General features: G+C 36.4%; 1 protein-coding gene and 1 long non-coding RNA gene across 16 annotated transcripts in view; one reads left to right on the top strand and one right to left on the bottom strand.

Annotated features, from left to right (window-relative positions):
- The window catches only part of INPP4B (inositol polyphosphate-4-phosphatase type II B), a 707,387-nt gene that overhangs the window by 93,566 nt on the left and 597,999 nt on the right, over positions 1 to 15,822 (bottom strand). For all 15 annotated transcript variants that reach the window (XM_035702054.2, XM_025462335.3, XM_049097162.1 and 12 more), the window contains one exon: positions 5,611 to 5,770. In XM_035702054.2, coding sequence (XP_035557947.1) covers positions 5,611 to 5,770 — 160 coding nt within the window. The remainder of the gene's footprint in view (positions 1 to 5,610; positions 5,771 to 15,822) is intronic.
- LOC118351459 (uncharacterized) lies at positions 6,978 to 14,397 on the top strand. The gene is made up of 3 exons (XR_004806929.2): positions 6,978 to 7,133; positions 8,517 to 8,588; positions 14,292 to 14,397. It is a non-coding gene; the product is annotated as an uncharacterized LOC118351459 (long non-coding RNA).

The following is a 15,822-nucleotide window of genomic DNA, read 5'->3' as shown; positions in this document are numbered from 1 at the left end:
ATTTGGCCTTCCACAGGGCATTTCATAGTAACCTTGTGAAAAACAGAAATGCAAGCATGCAATAACATGGACGGGTGAATACATCACTTCTTGAACACACATCCCAAACAGTGGTGACTCACGAGTGTATTCCAATGCATACTTTTTTTTTTTTTAATTTTAATTTAAATTTTTTTATTTTTTATTTTTTTTAGTGATGTGCCTCAAGGACCTGCATTTATTTCTGCTTCCCCATCATTTTTATCTATTACTTGTGTGAATAAACAGAAAGCGTTTGCAAAATGTGAATAAAAGAAACTGGAGTAGGACACTGAGTTATGATGGATGAAAGAAACAGGTATTTATTTGAGTGCTCGGAAGTATAGTAGACCGCAGCCATGGGTTTACACATCAATCTCTTCAGTAGAACTGAGAGACCATGTCTTAATCTCCTTGTGTCCCTGATATTTCACAATGTCTAGCACATAATGGTACTTAAGTATTATTTGAATCTTGAAAGCCTGAATGGTAAGTCAAATAGCAGGATTTATGGGTACCAATGAAGTTAGTAACAAAAAAACACAGCTGTCAAAATAGCTAATGTGACCTTAGATATCATTAACAGAAAAATGGATTCTAAAAGTAGGAAAGTGGCATCCCTCTGTTACTCCGTGTTTGATGCTGTTCCTTTGAAAAATTACCAGAAAGTGTCAATTCTAAAAGGACATGATGGTTGCTTTCAGACTTGTTAGACCATAATGCGGAAAAAGGAAAGTAGATTTGTTCTGTTTGTTGCACAGAATTAGATCTGGGCCAGTGGGTAAAATTAAAGGAAACATATTTAGATCAACATCTGGAGCATGCCATTCTAGAAAATAAAAAATGGGTCTCTATCAGCGGAGATGTGTACCACAGGTTAGGCAAAAACTGGCACAGATACTATAGGGAGGCTTAACACAATTTAGGAGGTTTAACTACATAATCTTTAAGGGCACATTAAAATCTAAGATTCTAATATTCACTGATTTTACTTTGAATCTTGAATTTGTTATGAAATTAAAGGCATGTGGTCCCATGCATATAGTAGATGCTTATGAGTAAGTTTAAGTGCAGGAGAAGTAAAAAAAAATCTTGCTCATTAAGAAAACATATAAATATATGTAAGCCATGTAAGTTTGAAAATGTATTCCATTATTTGTGTTCAGAATAGCAGAGGATATTTTACTTCCATCAGCACTATTTATATTAGTTCTGAAAAGAGATTTATGAAGTAAGATATATCGTAAAATCCTGGATCTAAAACAAATAAAAAGCCTTAAAATCTACAGATTTAAAACTACTGAGTACATGGGAAAAGAAAAACGTGTGACTGGAAAGAAAATATCTGCACGTTATAAACATTAAAAAATGGAAAAGGTAGCAACAATTCAGAAGGCCATCTGTTTAACCGTGGCGTACATATATATGCCAGCAAAACAAACACGAGTGGCAGCTAAAATATAAAAATGAAAGATAGTGATGAAGAAAGAAAAACTGTAATAGGGTTAATTTACACTATGAGATCGCAAAATATAGCCCAATATAAAACATAAGAGTCAAAACCATATGAACAGAATAAAAATTCCAGAAATTGATTAAAGATATTTGTATAACATGGGGCACCTGCGTGGCTCGTTCAGTTAAGCATCTGACTCTTGATTTCGGCTCAGGTCCTGATCTCTCAGGGTCATGAGCCTGAGCCCCACGTAGGCCTGAAGCTCATGCTGAGCCTGGAGTCTGCTTAAGAGTCTCTCTCTCACTTTCCTGTCCCTCTTCCCCTACTCACTCGCTTGAGCTCTCTCCCTCAAAAAATAAAAAAATAAAAAATAAAGGTACAGACCTTAATATAGAAAGAAAAAAAACTGATACGAGAGAAATAATCACTAATAAATGATGTGGCAACAAATGTATAGCGGCATTCATGACATCATACATTTCAATAAATTCTGGATGACTCAGTCATTCACTGAATCAATTCATTTATTAATCGTAGAAAGAAAAGAATGGAATCGTTTTTCCACCGTAGCTATGAGCTGGGGATAAAACTGGGGCTACTGAAGAAATAGATTTTATTAAAAAAATAATATTTTGAAATATAATATTAAATCATATAATGTCACACGTCACTAATAACTAAATTACAAAAGAATTACACAAATATTACAATAAATCACATATTACAATATGATGGTTTTCACCCAACGTGGTATGAAGTCAGGGAAAATATTTAAGCTTGGGAAGCCTGTGGTTAAACGGGCGTTTGTAGAGACTGCTGGTAAAAGTATCGATTGCTAGAAGGAACCACCAAATGGCTCCTACCCACTGCAATGCTGGTTTCTGCGTGACATTCTCTAACAGAAGACACCAGAGTTCCCCGGACAACGCAGGGCTGGGGCAAGGGAAATAAAAGATGAACTCAGAATACCTCATGGTGACAGAGGGGAGGGAGGTGAGTAAAGACAGTAAGGGAGTAGATAAGGGAGAAAACAAGGGGGTCACCAGCCTGTGCCCGGGGAAACGGGGTGGAGGGCCGCTGAAACCAACCTGAAGGAGCTCCCAACGGCTGACTCCAGAACAGTGTGAGCCCAGGTGAGCATCACAGTAATATTATGAGATCATACACTAGAGAACAAGTATTCATGAGTCCATACTGGTAGAAATAGATAATTGTATGAATGAGTATGTGCGAGAGAAGGGATATCTCTTCTTTATAAAATAATTCCACGTCTAGCAATCTAACTTAAGGGAAAATATCGGAGATGCAGTTGAAGACTTCAATGTTCAAAGATGCCTTCTGTGTTAACTGCGGCTAAATTATAATAATTATGTTTCTAAAATAGTGGTTTCTCTTTTGACGAATTAGTTTACAGTTATTATAATCCCATTTCCAGAAGTGTTTCTCAGGAAACATCCATAATACAAGGATATGCATGATATCAAGAAGCACATCTGTATTGACAGTGTGTTCTCCAGTCTGGTTACTCTGCGTATGCATGTGTCAACACGGGGAATGTTAAAAATATTTATGTCTGATTGAAAGAAAAAAAAATAAAAATCATACATAATCCTATTTGGTTCTCCTTGCAAACTTTCTGAATTATTATTTTTTCTAATAAAATGTAAAACTACAGGTAAATTGGGGTACCATATAATTAGTGCATGCATATCTCAAATAGCTTCATCTGAAATAGTTTGGGGAATAGTGTAGGCAAATACATGACTTTCTATTATTTGTTTGTTTTATTTTAGCTAAAAAAAAAAACCCAATATTAATTTCTTACTGCTTTATGTGACAAAAGTCAGAGTAGAAACTGAAAATGCTTTTTTCCCCAACTTTAAGAAGACCATGATAAACTTAAGAAGTATTTTATTAATATATTATTATGTACTAAAAGTAAATTATTAATAAATAATTAATTGAGCTAATCAATCTCCAACTATGCAGTAGCATCCATGATCTATTTGAAGTATACCTGAGCTCAGATTCATCTGTAAAACATCTATTTGCATATGTTAAGCATCTTATGTACCAATGTCCTCTCCAAAACATGCACTCTACATACAATTGTTTAACATGTAAAGTGTTAACAGAAGTTTTAACTTTGAAATTATTTGACAATACGGCATTAAATCATTATTAGACTGACGCATATGTTTTTTTTAATAAATTTATTTTTTATTTGTGTTCAATTTGCCTGATGTATATGTCTTATTTTACCCACTGAAAGTGAGTTATCTCCTGAAAATGTTTAAAACATAAAAAAAGAGTGGATAAAATAAATGTGGACCGTCAATTGAAAATAAAATCACTTGGAGGGCACTATGCTGTAATTTGACTTTAATCATCCACAAAGCCAATCAGGTTGTGAATTCTACATTGACAGCAGCTTCTATGTGGTTTTAGAGGATATTTAAACAAGGCTACATCCAAAGGAAAGTGATTCATCCACTCTTCCCAAATATTTACCAACCAAATATATTTTTTTTTTATACTTTTTAAAATGTAATTTTGATGCTGCAGATACAATCTTATGATGAAATACAAGATATAGGTAAAACATATGATTTCAAATATTCTGGAACTCTGTTCTCGTGAATGAGAAGTTTCAGGGAACATCAAAACAAATGTGGCAAAATACAGTACCCCTCATCTTATTTCTGCTAAAAAAGTATTATGCCTTGAAAACCCATCAGTGGACAGAACAAGCCACTAGAATGGATTTTGCTTCCTTACCTCATTTTCCAGAGCTCAGCATAGCGTCTGGCTTGCAGCTGATCATCAATAAGTGTTCAATTAAAGAAAATTGAAGTATACTACGTCTTTGTGACGTAAGTTATGACAAGCTTTCATTCTGATTCATGTAAAAGTTATGGAGCTGACACAGAACCTGACATTAGATCCATTAACTAACAAAACTGATACTATTAAAGAAAAGAAGATCCCTGTGTATATTCAGACCAAGTAGGTATAAACATACAGAATATTATTATAACCTTTCCCATGTGAATGTATCACAGAAGATGAGGACCACTTACACTAAGAAAACTTTAGAAAGTCATAGTTTCCAAACATGATTTAGAAACAGTCCTACTGTTAATCAAGTGATGAAAGATTGATGTTTCAACATAATTAAACTCTTGATGAAAATGTGAGAAATGAAAAATCAGGAAAACAAATTGGGAAAACATAAATTTAATTTTACAAGTGTCCATATTTTCTTCTGACTCATTTTTTTTTTTTTTTAAGTAAAAGGAAATCAGATTTCAGAGGAAGAGAGTAGAGTAACACCGTTTAGTGTCTCCAAATGCTTAGGATACCAAAAGAGCCGGGACAACTTTAACAGCAGATCTTAACCATTGTAAAGAAATCAGACGTCTGTCTAGGTTTCTGTTGTCAAAATTAATCAAATTAACAAAAACAAAACTGACAAGAAAGCCATTTATAGGGACACAACCATAGTTAAACTTTTGATTATATTTTCTAGGAAAGCTTATAATAAGCCATACTTTTGAAAGTATCTATGTGTCCGCGTGTCTGCATATGCACACGTAAGCTTGTGTGCATACATGTATCCACGGAAACCTAGACTTACTAATATATATTCTTCTTATATGGAACCAAACCTCCTTACGTGTTTTTACGATAATTTGCAAAAATATTCCCCAGAATAAGGCAAAAGGCATTTTATCATATCGCATTCTTTTCAGGATTATGCGATACTGTGTCCTGACATCTCTAGAAGTTTCTAGGAGTTTCGAGAGAAGATACTTGTTTTGCTTCCTAATAAGAATTTGGAGGAATGTGTCAAAGTAGATTAAACTATGTCAGAGTCTTTAAAAGAAAACACTGTTCTTCTTTCAAGAAGGTTTTTATGTAGCAAAAGAAAAAAAATGAGCATTGCAAGCAGTTCTGAAAACACAACTGAGATGCAATTTGATAAATAGCCTTCTATCATCTAGGCCAGAGCGGTGGAAAAGCATGCTATCAGCACTTTCATCAAAGGCACGATTGACTCCTCTTTTTCTATCTCATTTTATCATGACTTTCTCATTTTGTTTACTCAGTGACTGGGAAAAAAAATGACTCCTTACCCTTTGGATGAGCTGTGATGGGGTCCACTGGAGAAGCGTCCTTTTCTCCGTCTTTGCTGCTGCCACCGCCGCCTTCACTGGCACCATCTCTTGCAATCAGTTTATCCACCATGTCGATAATGCAGTTCAGGCTCTTCCCCACGTTGGCCCACACCCTATCCTGAAAAGAACATGAGTATCACTACACAATTTCATTGCAAACACAAGATAAGGCAAAATCCGACAAATCCATCTCTGGGAAGCAGGCAGAGGACCAATCATAAGGATGCAGGCTCAGTGACTAATTCTAATACTTCCATTACTTTGGCCAGACTATGACTATACAAGAAGAAATCTGTTTTCTCTTAAGAAAGCAAAATTTAAATGCTATAATTTTTTCTTTAGTTCATCATTTTTTCTAAGTCATAAAGAAATGATTAACTACTGTACAATATTAATCCATAATTGAGCACAACTTATGATATCTTAAATGGGACCTATCTATTTTCCTTATCAACACCCAGTAAGAAAGCAAAGACACACCAATATTTTTAAAGAATAGCTATAATTTGCATTCAAAATTCTTGTTTTTCCTTTTTATTGTGATAATGTACATAACATTATCACTTAACCATTTTTAGGCTTATAGTTCAAGGGTATTAAGTACATTATTATACAACCACCACCATCATCCATCTAGAATTTTTCATCTTCCCAAACTGAAACTTTTACCCTTTAAAAATGAACTACTCATTTTCCTCTCCCCGCCATGGGGCAACCATCATGGTGCTTTCTATCTCTATGAATTTCACTGCTCTAGGTAACAGAAGTTCTTAAAGTGTGGTCTTAACATCACCCCTAACAGAATGACCCAGAGAATTAAAATGCAGATCGTTGGCTCCTACTAAGTCAAATAGAACCACTAGGAAGAAGGCACTGTACGCTGAGACTTTGACAAGCTCTTCAGGTGCTTCTGACCACTCCAAATCTGAGAACTTGTTATTTCCTATGAAAACCTTTAAATACAGTTTCATTATGGTAGCCTCTCATCCCTAGCTTCCCTTTTTGTCCTCTCTCCACATCATTTAGATGGAGTCACAGACTCCCCATCTGTGACTGTGGTTAATTTTTTATGTTGACTTGATTGGATCACAAGATGTCCAGACACTTGGCTAAACATTACTTATAGGGGTGTCTGTAGGGGTGTTTCTGGATGAAATTGACATTTGAATTGGTGGACTCATAAAACAGTTTGTCTTCCCCAGTGTGGGTGGGCATCATTCAATCCATCGATGGCCTGATAGAAAAAAAAAATGTAGAGAAAGTCAAAATGTGATCCGTCTTGCCTGACTGACTGAATCAGGACATTGATCTTCTGCCCTCAGTGCTCCTGGTTCTTAGACTTTCAGATCTGGGCTGGAATATCCACCACTGGTTCCTCTGGTTCTAAGGCCCATAGACTCAGCCTGAATTACACCACCAGCTTTCGTGGGTCTTCGGCTTGCAGATGGCAGATCATGGGACTTCTCAGCCTCCAAAATTATGTGAGACAATTCCTTGTAATAAATACTATATGTCTTCTTGGTTCTGTTTCTCTGAAGGACCCTAATACACCTATTAGGTGTATCTTATGTATCACATAAGAACCAAATGGATTTATGATGCTTTTCTTGCATCTTTCTCTGCAACAGATAGTTCTGAAATAGCTCTTAATGTAAAGGTAATAGTCAAGTACAGTAATTCCTTAGTAGTTTATATATTTTTATCAAATGTGTATTTTTTAACCCAAGTTAATTTTACTAAGTTTATAAACATAGAAACTCATTTTGGGTAAGATAAATCTAGGAAGAAAGAACAAGAATTGAGCTTAGATTATTTGATGGTTGTCTTATAAAGACTAAGTTAATTGAATAATGTAACAGATATGGGAGTTTACAGATAATGCACACTACAGCTGAAGAGGAAAAGTATAACATTCAAGGTTTAAAAAGTTAAGTTAAAAATCCACCTACACGATGGTGGATGGTAAAACCACCTCATTTCTGAGGAACCACAGTTGGTTCCTCTACAGTTTGGAATGCCCTGCCTACCTCACCATGCTGCAGTGGGAGCCAAATAACATCATCTCTATGAACGTGCTTGGAAAATTACTACAATTTGGCAAAACCACATCCTCTTCTTGCTGGCTGTCCTAAATGAATCAAACTTGCTTTTCATCACCTTGTAATTCTGGGTGTGACATATGTTATTAATCACAAAAATTTTTCCCTTAAAGGCAGACTTATTCTACCAAAAATTAAAAGCACTTCCCCTCTAAGGGAAACTAAGACACCAATCACATCCATAAATTGCTTTATGCCCTGCCTGCTGTCAAGGAAAATAAGGTAGGGGCACCTCTGAGCTATGGTGCAGGAGACCTAGGGAAGCTCGCTTCTTCTGGGACAAAGTGTGGAGAAAGGTAAGCAAACTGAGGTCCCGACATCACTCCTTGGGATTTGGTAAGGAGCTTACATTTCAGACCACGATAACCAACTGATGGCCCCCATCCTGAACATCCCTTAATTGCCACCAACCACTGCATCTTTAAAGCTATTAAATGGAAAAATGAAGCAGCTCTCCAGCTAACACTGGGCATAAACTCTGTTACTGAGGGAAAAAAAGGGAGGTATTAGTCTTAATTTTCCAGATTAGCTTTGTACATGAGATAAATTTTCAATTCTCTTTCTGTTGTCCATATTGAGAGGAACCTTCTATTTTGATCAAAAATCAAGTTGTATTGCATGCTGCCTTTCTTATATAAAGTAATATATGGGGTTAACCAACTTCTCTTAATTACATCTCCAAAGACCAGAATATAAGAATATAAAAAAGGATAATTTTACATTCTTCCCCTATATATTGTTCTTCCTTTATACTTTGCGTTATAGGATTATACTCACAGAAAAAGTAATCTTTGCAGACAGAGAAGAGACCTTTATTGGCATGTGGTGCAGAGTGAGGTATGTTCATTGGATGAGACCAACAACCATATGGTAAGAGGTTGGGTGGTAAATAGTAGAAAAATACTTAAGTCATTAAACACTTAGAGGACACACAATCTGGGAGGATGCTCGTTGGAGGTGAGAAATTGAGCAGTGTCTTATGCAAGATGAATACATGATTCATATATAATCAGATTTTTTATTGAAGACACACTCAGCAGGAGACCCCGAGCAGACTCAAGCTGGTCTTTCTCTCTTAGAAAGAAGATCCTGCCTAGTTGGAGGGGAGAGAATGCTATTTGGTTAGTTACTGCTTCTTCTTCCTTTATGGCATACACAAAGTAGATTAAAGTTATCGATTTAGACCATTGTCTCTAATGCTAGTTTATGAGTTGAGGGCTGTGTCGTCACTACATTGCACAGGGCCTGGAAAGGCAGAGAGAGAGAGAGATGGAGAAAAGGAGAGAGGAGAATGGAGATGACTCCAACCCAGAGGCAGGTTGAGAGCTGCTATTTACATTCACCTGGCATATGAAATTAGTTAATTTACCTTCAAAACCACCACATAAGATTGACATTATGGACTCAGTCTTTAGAGATGAGAAGACTTCAGGTAAGAGATGTTGAATAACATTCCACATTAAAATGGGTATAACTAAATTAGAAATTCTATTTGGTTTCAAAGATTTGATTCCTTCCCCTATGATTTCCCATGGAATTGTGGCACACAGTAGGAATTCCGCTTATGTGAGATTCTTAGGACTCTGGGGAAAGCTGGACAGAGGAAGATCAGGAGAAGGAGCCACAGAAAGGTTCAAGAAAAGGCGTGTGTCACCTCACATGAGCAAGAGTAGGTGTCAGTTACCTGAGACTTGAAAATGAATCTAATGGCAAATCACTAGGACAGGACTCTGAAAAGGACGGGCTGGTCACATTGTACCCTTAAGTCTGAAATCAAGAGGGCCATACAATCAAGGATGGAACAATCACTTGGCGAAAAGGTCAATGAGCTTGGGTCAAAGGATGTCCGTGGCTAACATGAATAGAGGACAGTGTCAGCATCAAAACCCAAATTCTAAAAAAAAAAAAAAAAAAAAAAAAAACCCAAATTCTATGTGTCGGGGATGTAAAATAAGGAATGGGTTATAGGGAGAGAAGATAATTCAATTTCTAGGAGAAAATTAATAATTATTCTTTGCAAAATCATTATTTTGAAATTAGGATGCCAAAAATGGGTAGGCGATATTCTTGTAGGGAAATCCTGAATATCTGATTTCTCTTGTAAACTGTTTTCTATAATATCTATGTGAAAGCATTCACACAAAGGGAAATTATCAGCAAAAATGCATTCTAGTTCTAATGATTTTCACTCATGAGGACAGTCCATGTAGGAGTTTCTTTTTGCTTAGATTGTTGGAATGACTGGGGCCTACTCCATTGTCTTCCCTACTGAAATCACACAGTTCATCTCAGATGGCTCTCATGAAGAGAGAAGTCTGGTTAGCTGGGCGAAGACAATGGAAGCCTAAGAATGTGGCGTAGTACGTGGAGCTTCCAGCCTTCCCCTTCTTCGATCAGGGATATTACTCTAGACCCTGCTTAGCTCCTCACCCGCTTGCAAGTTTTCAAATCACAGCAAATCAAACCAAAACCGAAATCAAAGCAACACAACAGAGCATCAGAGAAACAGATTGCTAGGCCTTCCTGCTCCATGCCCCCCCCCTTCGCCCTGAAATAGCAGTCATTATCCTGGTGAGTCTCCTGTTGAAATATGTAATGGAAAATTGGTGGGTTAAAATCTAACTTATTACATAGAGCCCATATGGTGTCCTTGACCTTAATGGAGGCTTTAGATAATCCAACTTCTTGGAGGTGAAGGACTATAAACTATTTCTCGGCAATGAGCGATCAAGGCCAATGGGAATTAGTAGCAATATTTATTCTATCTGAGTCAGGTGTAATTTTGGTCCTTATTTATTTCTGGGTTAAGACCTAAGCTATCATGCACATCAAGCCCAGTGGCAATAGATATACAAATATAATGGATATACCAGTGAGTAGTTGGGGGGACTTTGGACCCGGCAAAGTGAGCCATGAGGGCAGGGGACATGTTGCTTATTCAGCATTGCCACACATTTATGAGATTGGTGCCATCGAGAGAAATCCTGACTCCTTTAGATGAGTTAACTTAATTTTTTTCTTTTTTTATGAGTTCAGCAATGCTTAGCTGATCCCAATTTTTCCGGGGCCAATTTTTGATCAGCAAGAATATGAAGACTTCACTGAGGGCTGAAAAGGGGGGCAAGCTTCCTTGCATCTGTATCTCTATGTATAATTCCCCACTTGTCATTACCAATTTTTGAGGACTTTGATGAGAACGAGCCAGCGAATTAATAAGGTTTACCCTTGAGTTGACTGAGAGCAATTTGTACTTGACAAAGTTCCTCAACACTGCAAACCTTTGCTCGTTCCGTAGCTTCCAGCTCTTCTCCCTGAATCCTCACTCAAGCAGACTGTGGGAAGAGAGGAATTGCACTTGAAATACTCCATGATACAAACTGGCACGTGTTAAATAGCCAGATGTGTGACAGCCATCAGAATTAAGTGAGATTCCCCAACCTTTGCTTCCTATTGATCCTCTTGCTTAACTTCACCTAATTACTCATGTAAAAATCTCTGACCTTTGTTTCCTGATAACCACACTGCCGGCCTCACCCTGGAATCCAGTCCCTAGTCATACACGTGGATTCAGCTAGCCTGCTGCTGTTTCTCTAGCAGACCCCTCCGTATTCCCCTGGTTTGGCTCGTGGCCAGACCCAGACAATAAGCTATCACACGATCAGGCCTACGCGAGTGCACGATCACCTTCATCCATCATCACGCTCACATCATCACTCCTCTGATCAAAGGCAGCTTTGTACTGCAGCAAGAATCCATTCTTCTCTCAGCCCAGAGGCGCCTCTGCAGCGTGTCAACCTACATAATTCTCCTTATTTCTCGTTAGTCTTCAAAATGAAAACTTCCTCAGGTCAGTCGTCTTGCTGTCCTAGAAACAAGCTGTTAATTAGCTCAACATATACTTTCTGGGCATCTGCTACAAGCTTGCTCGGTGCTGAACATCAAAGATATGAAGGAAACCTTGGAGGAACTCATATTTCTATCTTGACACATACTGCTTTTTATGCTTAGAATAATGCCTTCTCCTTCCATCAATCCAATTCTCACCCTTTCAAGTCTCACCATCTCCAAGAATGGTTCATTCTATTTTCTCTGCTTAACATTTTTTCTTTCTAGTAGACAGGGAGCTCTATGAGGGAAATGACTATTATTCTCAGGTCCTAGTACTCATCAGGGAATAGGTAAATAAAAGAATGAATAAATGAGCAAACGAATGAATGAAAGGAGGGGATGATATTTTTCATCTTCTTCAACCTTCATATAACTTCTGAGTATTTTCAGTATGCTTAATTCTCTGAATATTTTTGATGTGTTTAATGTGTATCACACAACCACCTCCATTCTGGGAAAGATTCCATATCTTATAATATCTCTGCTTATTTTATGAGTTCTGGCCGTTCCCTTGAATTAAACGAGATATGGCTTTTGAGGATCTGTATTTTATACTTAATTTGCTTTCTCCCAAGTACCTATAGCATTATTGCACATTACTGATGCTTAATTAACATCTGTTGATTGACTTCACAACCTGTGACTTTCAAGTAAAAAGATACAACTAAAGTAAATATTATCACATGCATCTTCAAATTAAAGTTAGAACCAAGCTCGTACTCTGAATGGCTGCATTCACCCTAATAAATGCCACATTATGGTAGTGCTTTCAATTTGTTGAAAACATTACATAGAGTATTTGTCTATTAACAAAAATAAATCCACTGATTAACTAAAGCTTTCAATTTTAAGTTGGTAATTGGATGTTATCTGCACAACATTAGATAGTTGCACAACTGGCTGAATTATATGACATTATCAGTTAGTGTGTTGCATACAATCAATTTCCAGGATTGATTTTTTTTAACAGAGTTTCCCCTGATATATCAAGTCAATTATACATACATACATATATATATATATATATATATATATATATATATGCATTTTATTTATCTATGTATGTATGTATGTATGTATGTTTTCAAGAGAGAGCATGCATGAACAGAGAGGGAGAGATAATGGGAAAGGGAGGGAGAGAGTTTGAAGCAGACTCCATACCCAGTGCAGAGCCCAGTGGGGGCTCAATCTCACCACCCTGAGATCATGACCTGAGCCAAAATCAAGAGGTGGATGCTTAACTGACTGAGCCACTCAGGTGCCCCACTTCAGCATTTTTAACTATTTATTAAATTATGGAGATTCAAAAATTCCTGTCTAGAAAATAATGTCTCACTATTCACATTAGAATGTACTAAAGTTTAAGAGCACTTGATTTGAATGTAATAAATTTCTAAAGTATGTGTGTATATTCATTCCAGTTTGCATATTCATTACACCCAGGCAAATGAAAATATCTGACGTTGAATCAGGCATTGTAAGAGTCAATAAAGTATCCAAGGGGTATGATGGTATTCAATATAAAACCACAGGAAAGTCACCATTACATTAATAAAAATAAAATATCTCTGTTAAAAACACTAGTTTGAGTTGGGAGGATGAACTGCTGATTCGGCAAATCCATTTATTCATTTATTCCTGCATTAACTCTGAAAAATACATGGAACTAGTGTGTATAAAGCACTGAATTAGGTGCTATAAAACAGGGAACTGAAGGTGAATATATTAACTTCATGTGGGAAAATCTAGAAATTGTCAGGATTTCATGAATATGCATGCACATAAAGATCTCATTTGGGGTTTCTTTTCTTTAATAGAACATTTGTGCTTTTTAATAGACAGTCATGAACTTTGCTTAATCACCTTTTGTGGACTTTAATATTGGGTAAGTATTCAAAGCACATTTCTCCTGAGTGAAATGGACTGGCGAAGTTCAGGAATGGTTCTCATCCATCAAGAAAACAGATGATAGAACACATTTCGGTTGTGACATAGGGAACCACGAGCCTAATACTCTCTGTCTTTACCTGCCCTTTCTAATGGGAGTGAGCACATGCTTCCAATGTCCCCTCCTCATTATAAGATTTATAAAACCAAACAACCCTATTATATGTGATTAGGGATGAAAAATAGAAAGTTGGGAAAGAGGAAAACAGTCATTTCCAATCATATTTGCTGGGTAACATCTAAAATTACTTCTGTGTAACTAGGACCTTTGTAATCAGCACATGAATAATCAAATAAAATTAAAATTGCCACCACTGGGTTTCTGGAGTCTTCTGAAGGCCTTAGTCTATCATGTTCCATGTTCTTCATCATGTTCTTTGGTCATCTCTGATGTTCTGTATCCATCTAGGATTTTCCTGCTTTCTATGTTTATTGAATATCGGGTGAGTTGATTATGACACTGGGAAATATGCACTAAGGAGTAAGGGATATAGCTCGGTACTTTTGGCTAGAAGAGAAAAACAAAATCTCCAGAAGAATTCATGAATTCTATTAAGGGAAAAGGTGTGTGACATAGTGCAGGGTCACGTTAAGGTTAACTATTCCATGTTTCCAAATAAGAAAGTAAATAAGAATAATCTGAGGACAAATTTCAAAGTCATTAATTTATTCTACAAATAAGTAATGAGTGCCTTCTCTGTTCAGATGGTCTGCTAACTCGGGGGACACAGCAGTGAATATGGTATTGACTTTGCCCTTTAGGAGCTTATAAAGATCATGACCACAAAGAAGAAACGTATATAAACAAGTAAGTATAATTTAGTGTTCATGAGGCTGTATCATCACGAAATGCGAGAATAATGCTTTATTAAACAAAATGGTTTGGAGTCAAATGCATATGTATATAAAATACATCTCTGTCTATAATATAAAATTTAGAAATAAATGGCCATAATTCAGTGGAAATTTCATTCAGTCAGGTAACTAAACTCTAAGATGTTGCTTTAGAAAAGTTAAATCAAAAGTTAGTATCTAGTTGTCTATAAGAATTAATTACCTCTAACGAAGGAATTTCCTTCTTATTAAGATCGGGTCAATGGCTTCACTTAAAATAATTCTAGCCAGTCAGAGAACTGAACAGAATGTCTTTTGAATTATTAATTTGCATAGGTACCTCTGCATTATGCACAGCCTGCACTATTTTCCCTAGAGACAAGGTCTAAGATGTAGACAGAAGATGGCAAGTGAAGTTGAGAATACAGATCACTGCAGACGGCCTGTGGAGGTATCTGGTTGGTAAATGTGTTTTGCTTTCAGTAGTTAGTAATATTTTGCGACTATGTATGCTTACGGTTACTAATTATGGCACTATGAATAGCTCTACCTACTCTTGTGAAGCTTAAGGGATTCATAGTTGTTCCAGACATCATTAGAGAAAGTTGCAGTACAAAATGAACTGTGAGATGTTAGTACAGAACATACTAGAAAGTGGCTTACGTAAATCTCATTGCAAAAATGCAATGTTTGGGAACATGAGTTACAGAGAAACCACAATTTTCTTTTCAGGCTACATATGATTCTATTAACAGGATTTCTGACATAAATATTATTATATATTTGTGCTATTGTTTCTAAAAACCTATAAAATTCTTGACAATTTATTATAGGTTAATATGAATTGTCTACTCTGCTTATGTGAGATAAACACATTTTACCATAAGAAGGCACAGAAAATGTTCCCCTAGTTTAAGCATGGAACTAAAATTTAAAATTTGATTTACATTTACAACACAAAGAAGGGAATTAATTGGGTAATGTGGACGGTGAAATGTTGCCTGCTATAGAAATTTAGTTCAACTAAAAAACAAATTTGCCTAAGTAATAAGAGTAGTTTTCCTACTTCTGCTCTTTGCTGGAATGGAGCAGAATATAAAGGATCAGAAGTTTATCTTTTTTTTTTTTTAACAATTTTTGAATGAGGGTAGACAGATTTAGCCCTGAACCCATCAGTGTAGTAATGCTGAAGTTAAATCACAGTGTTCTAGAGAATAGTATAATTACTGGAAGCCACAAAAACTGGGTCAACTTAATACTTTAGTTGGATGACATGCTTTCATATTTTGGACAAACTAATCTTGGAATCCCAGCTGCTAGAAGCATCTGTTGTAGAGATAAAGAGAAAGAAAAGCAATATGTCATTTTTACCAGCTAGAAGATGAGGAATGTTATATTAGTT

The sequence above is a fragment of the Canis lupus genome, chromosome 19, assembly GCF_003254725.2.
Source record: "Canis lupus dingo isolate Sandy chromosome 19, ASM325472v2, whole genome shotgun sequence".
Taxonomy (NCBI): domain Eukaryota; kingdom Metazoa; phylum Chordata; class Mammalia; order Carnivora; family Canidae; genus Canis; species Canis lupus.
This window is presented reverse-complemented; position numbering and strand designations above follow the sequence as displayed.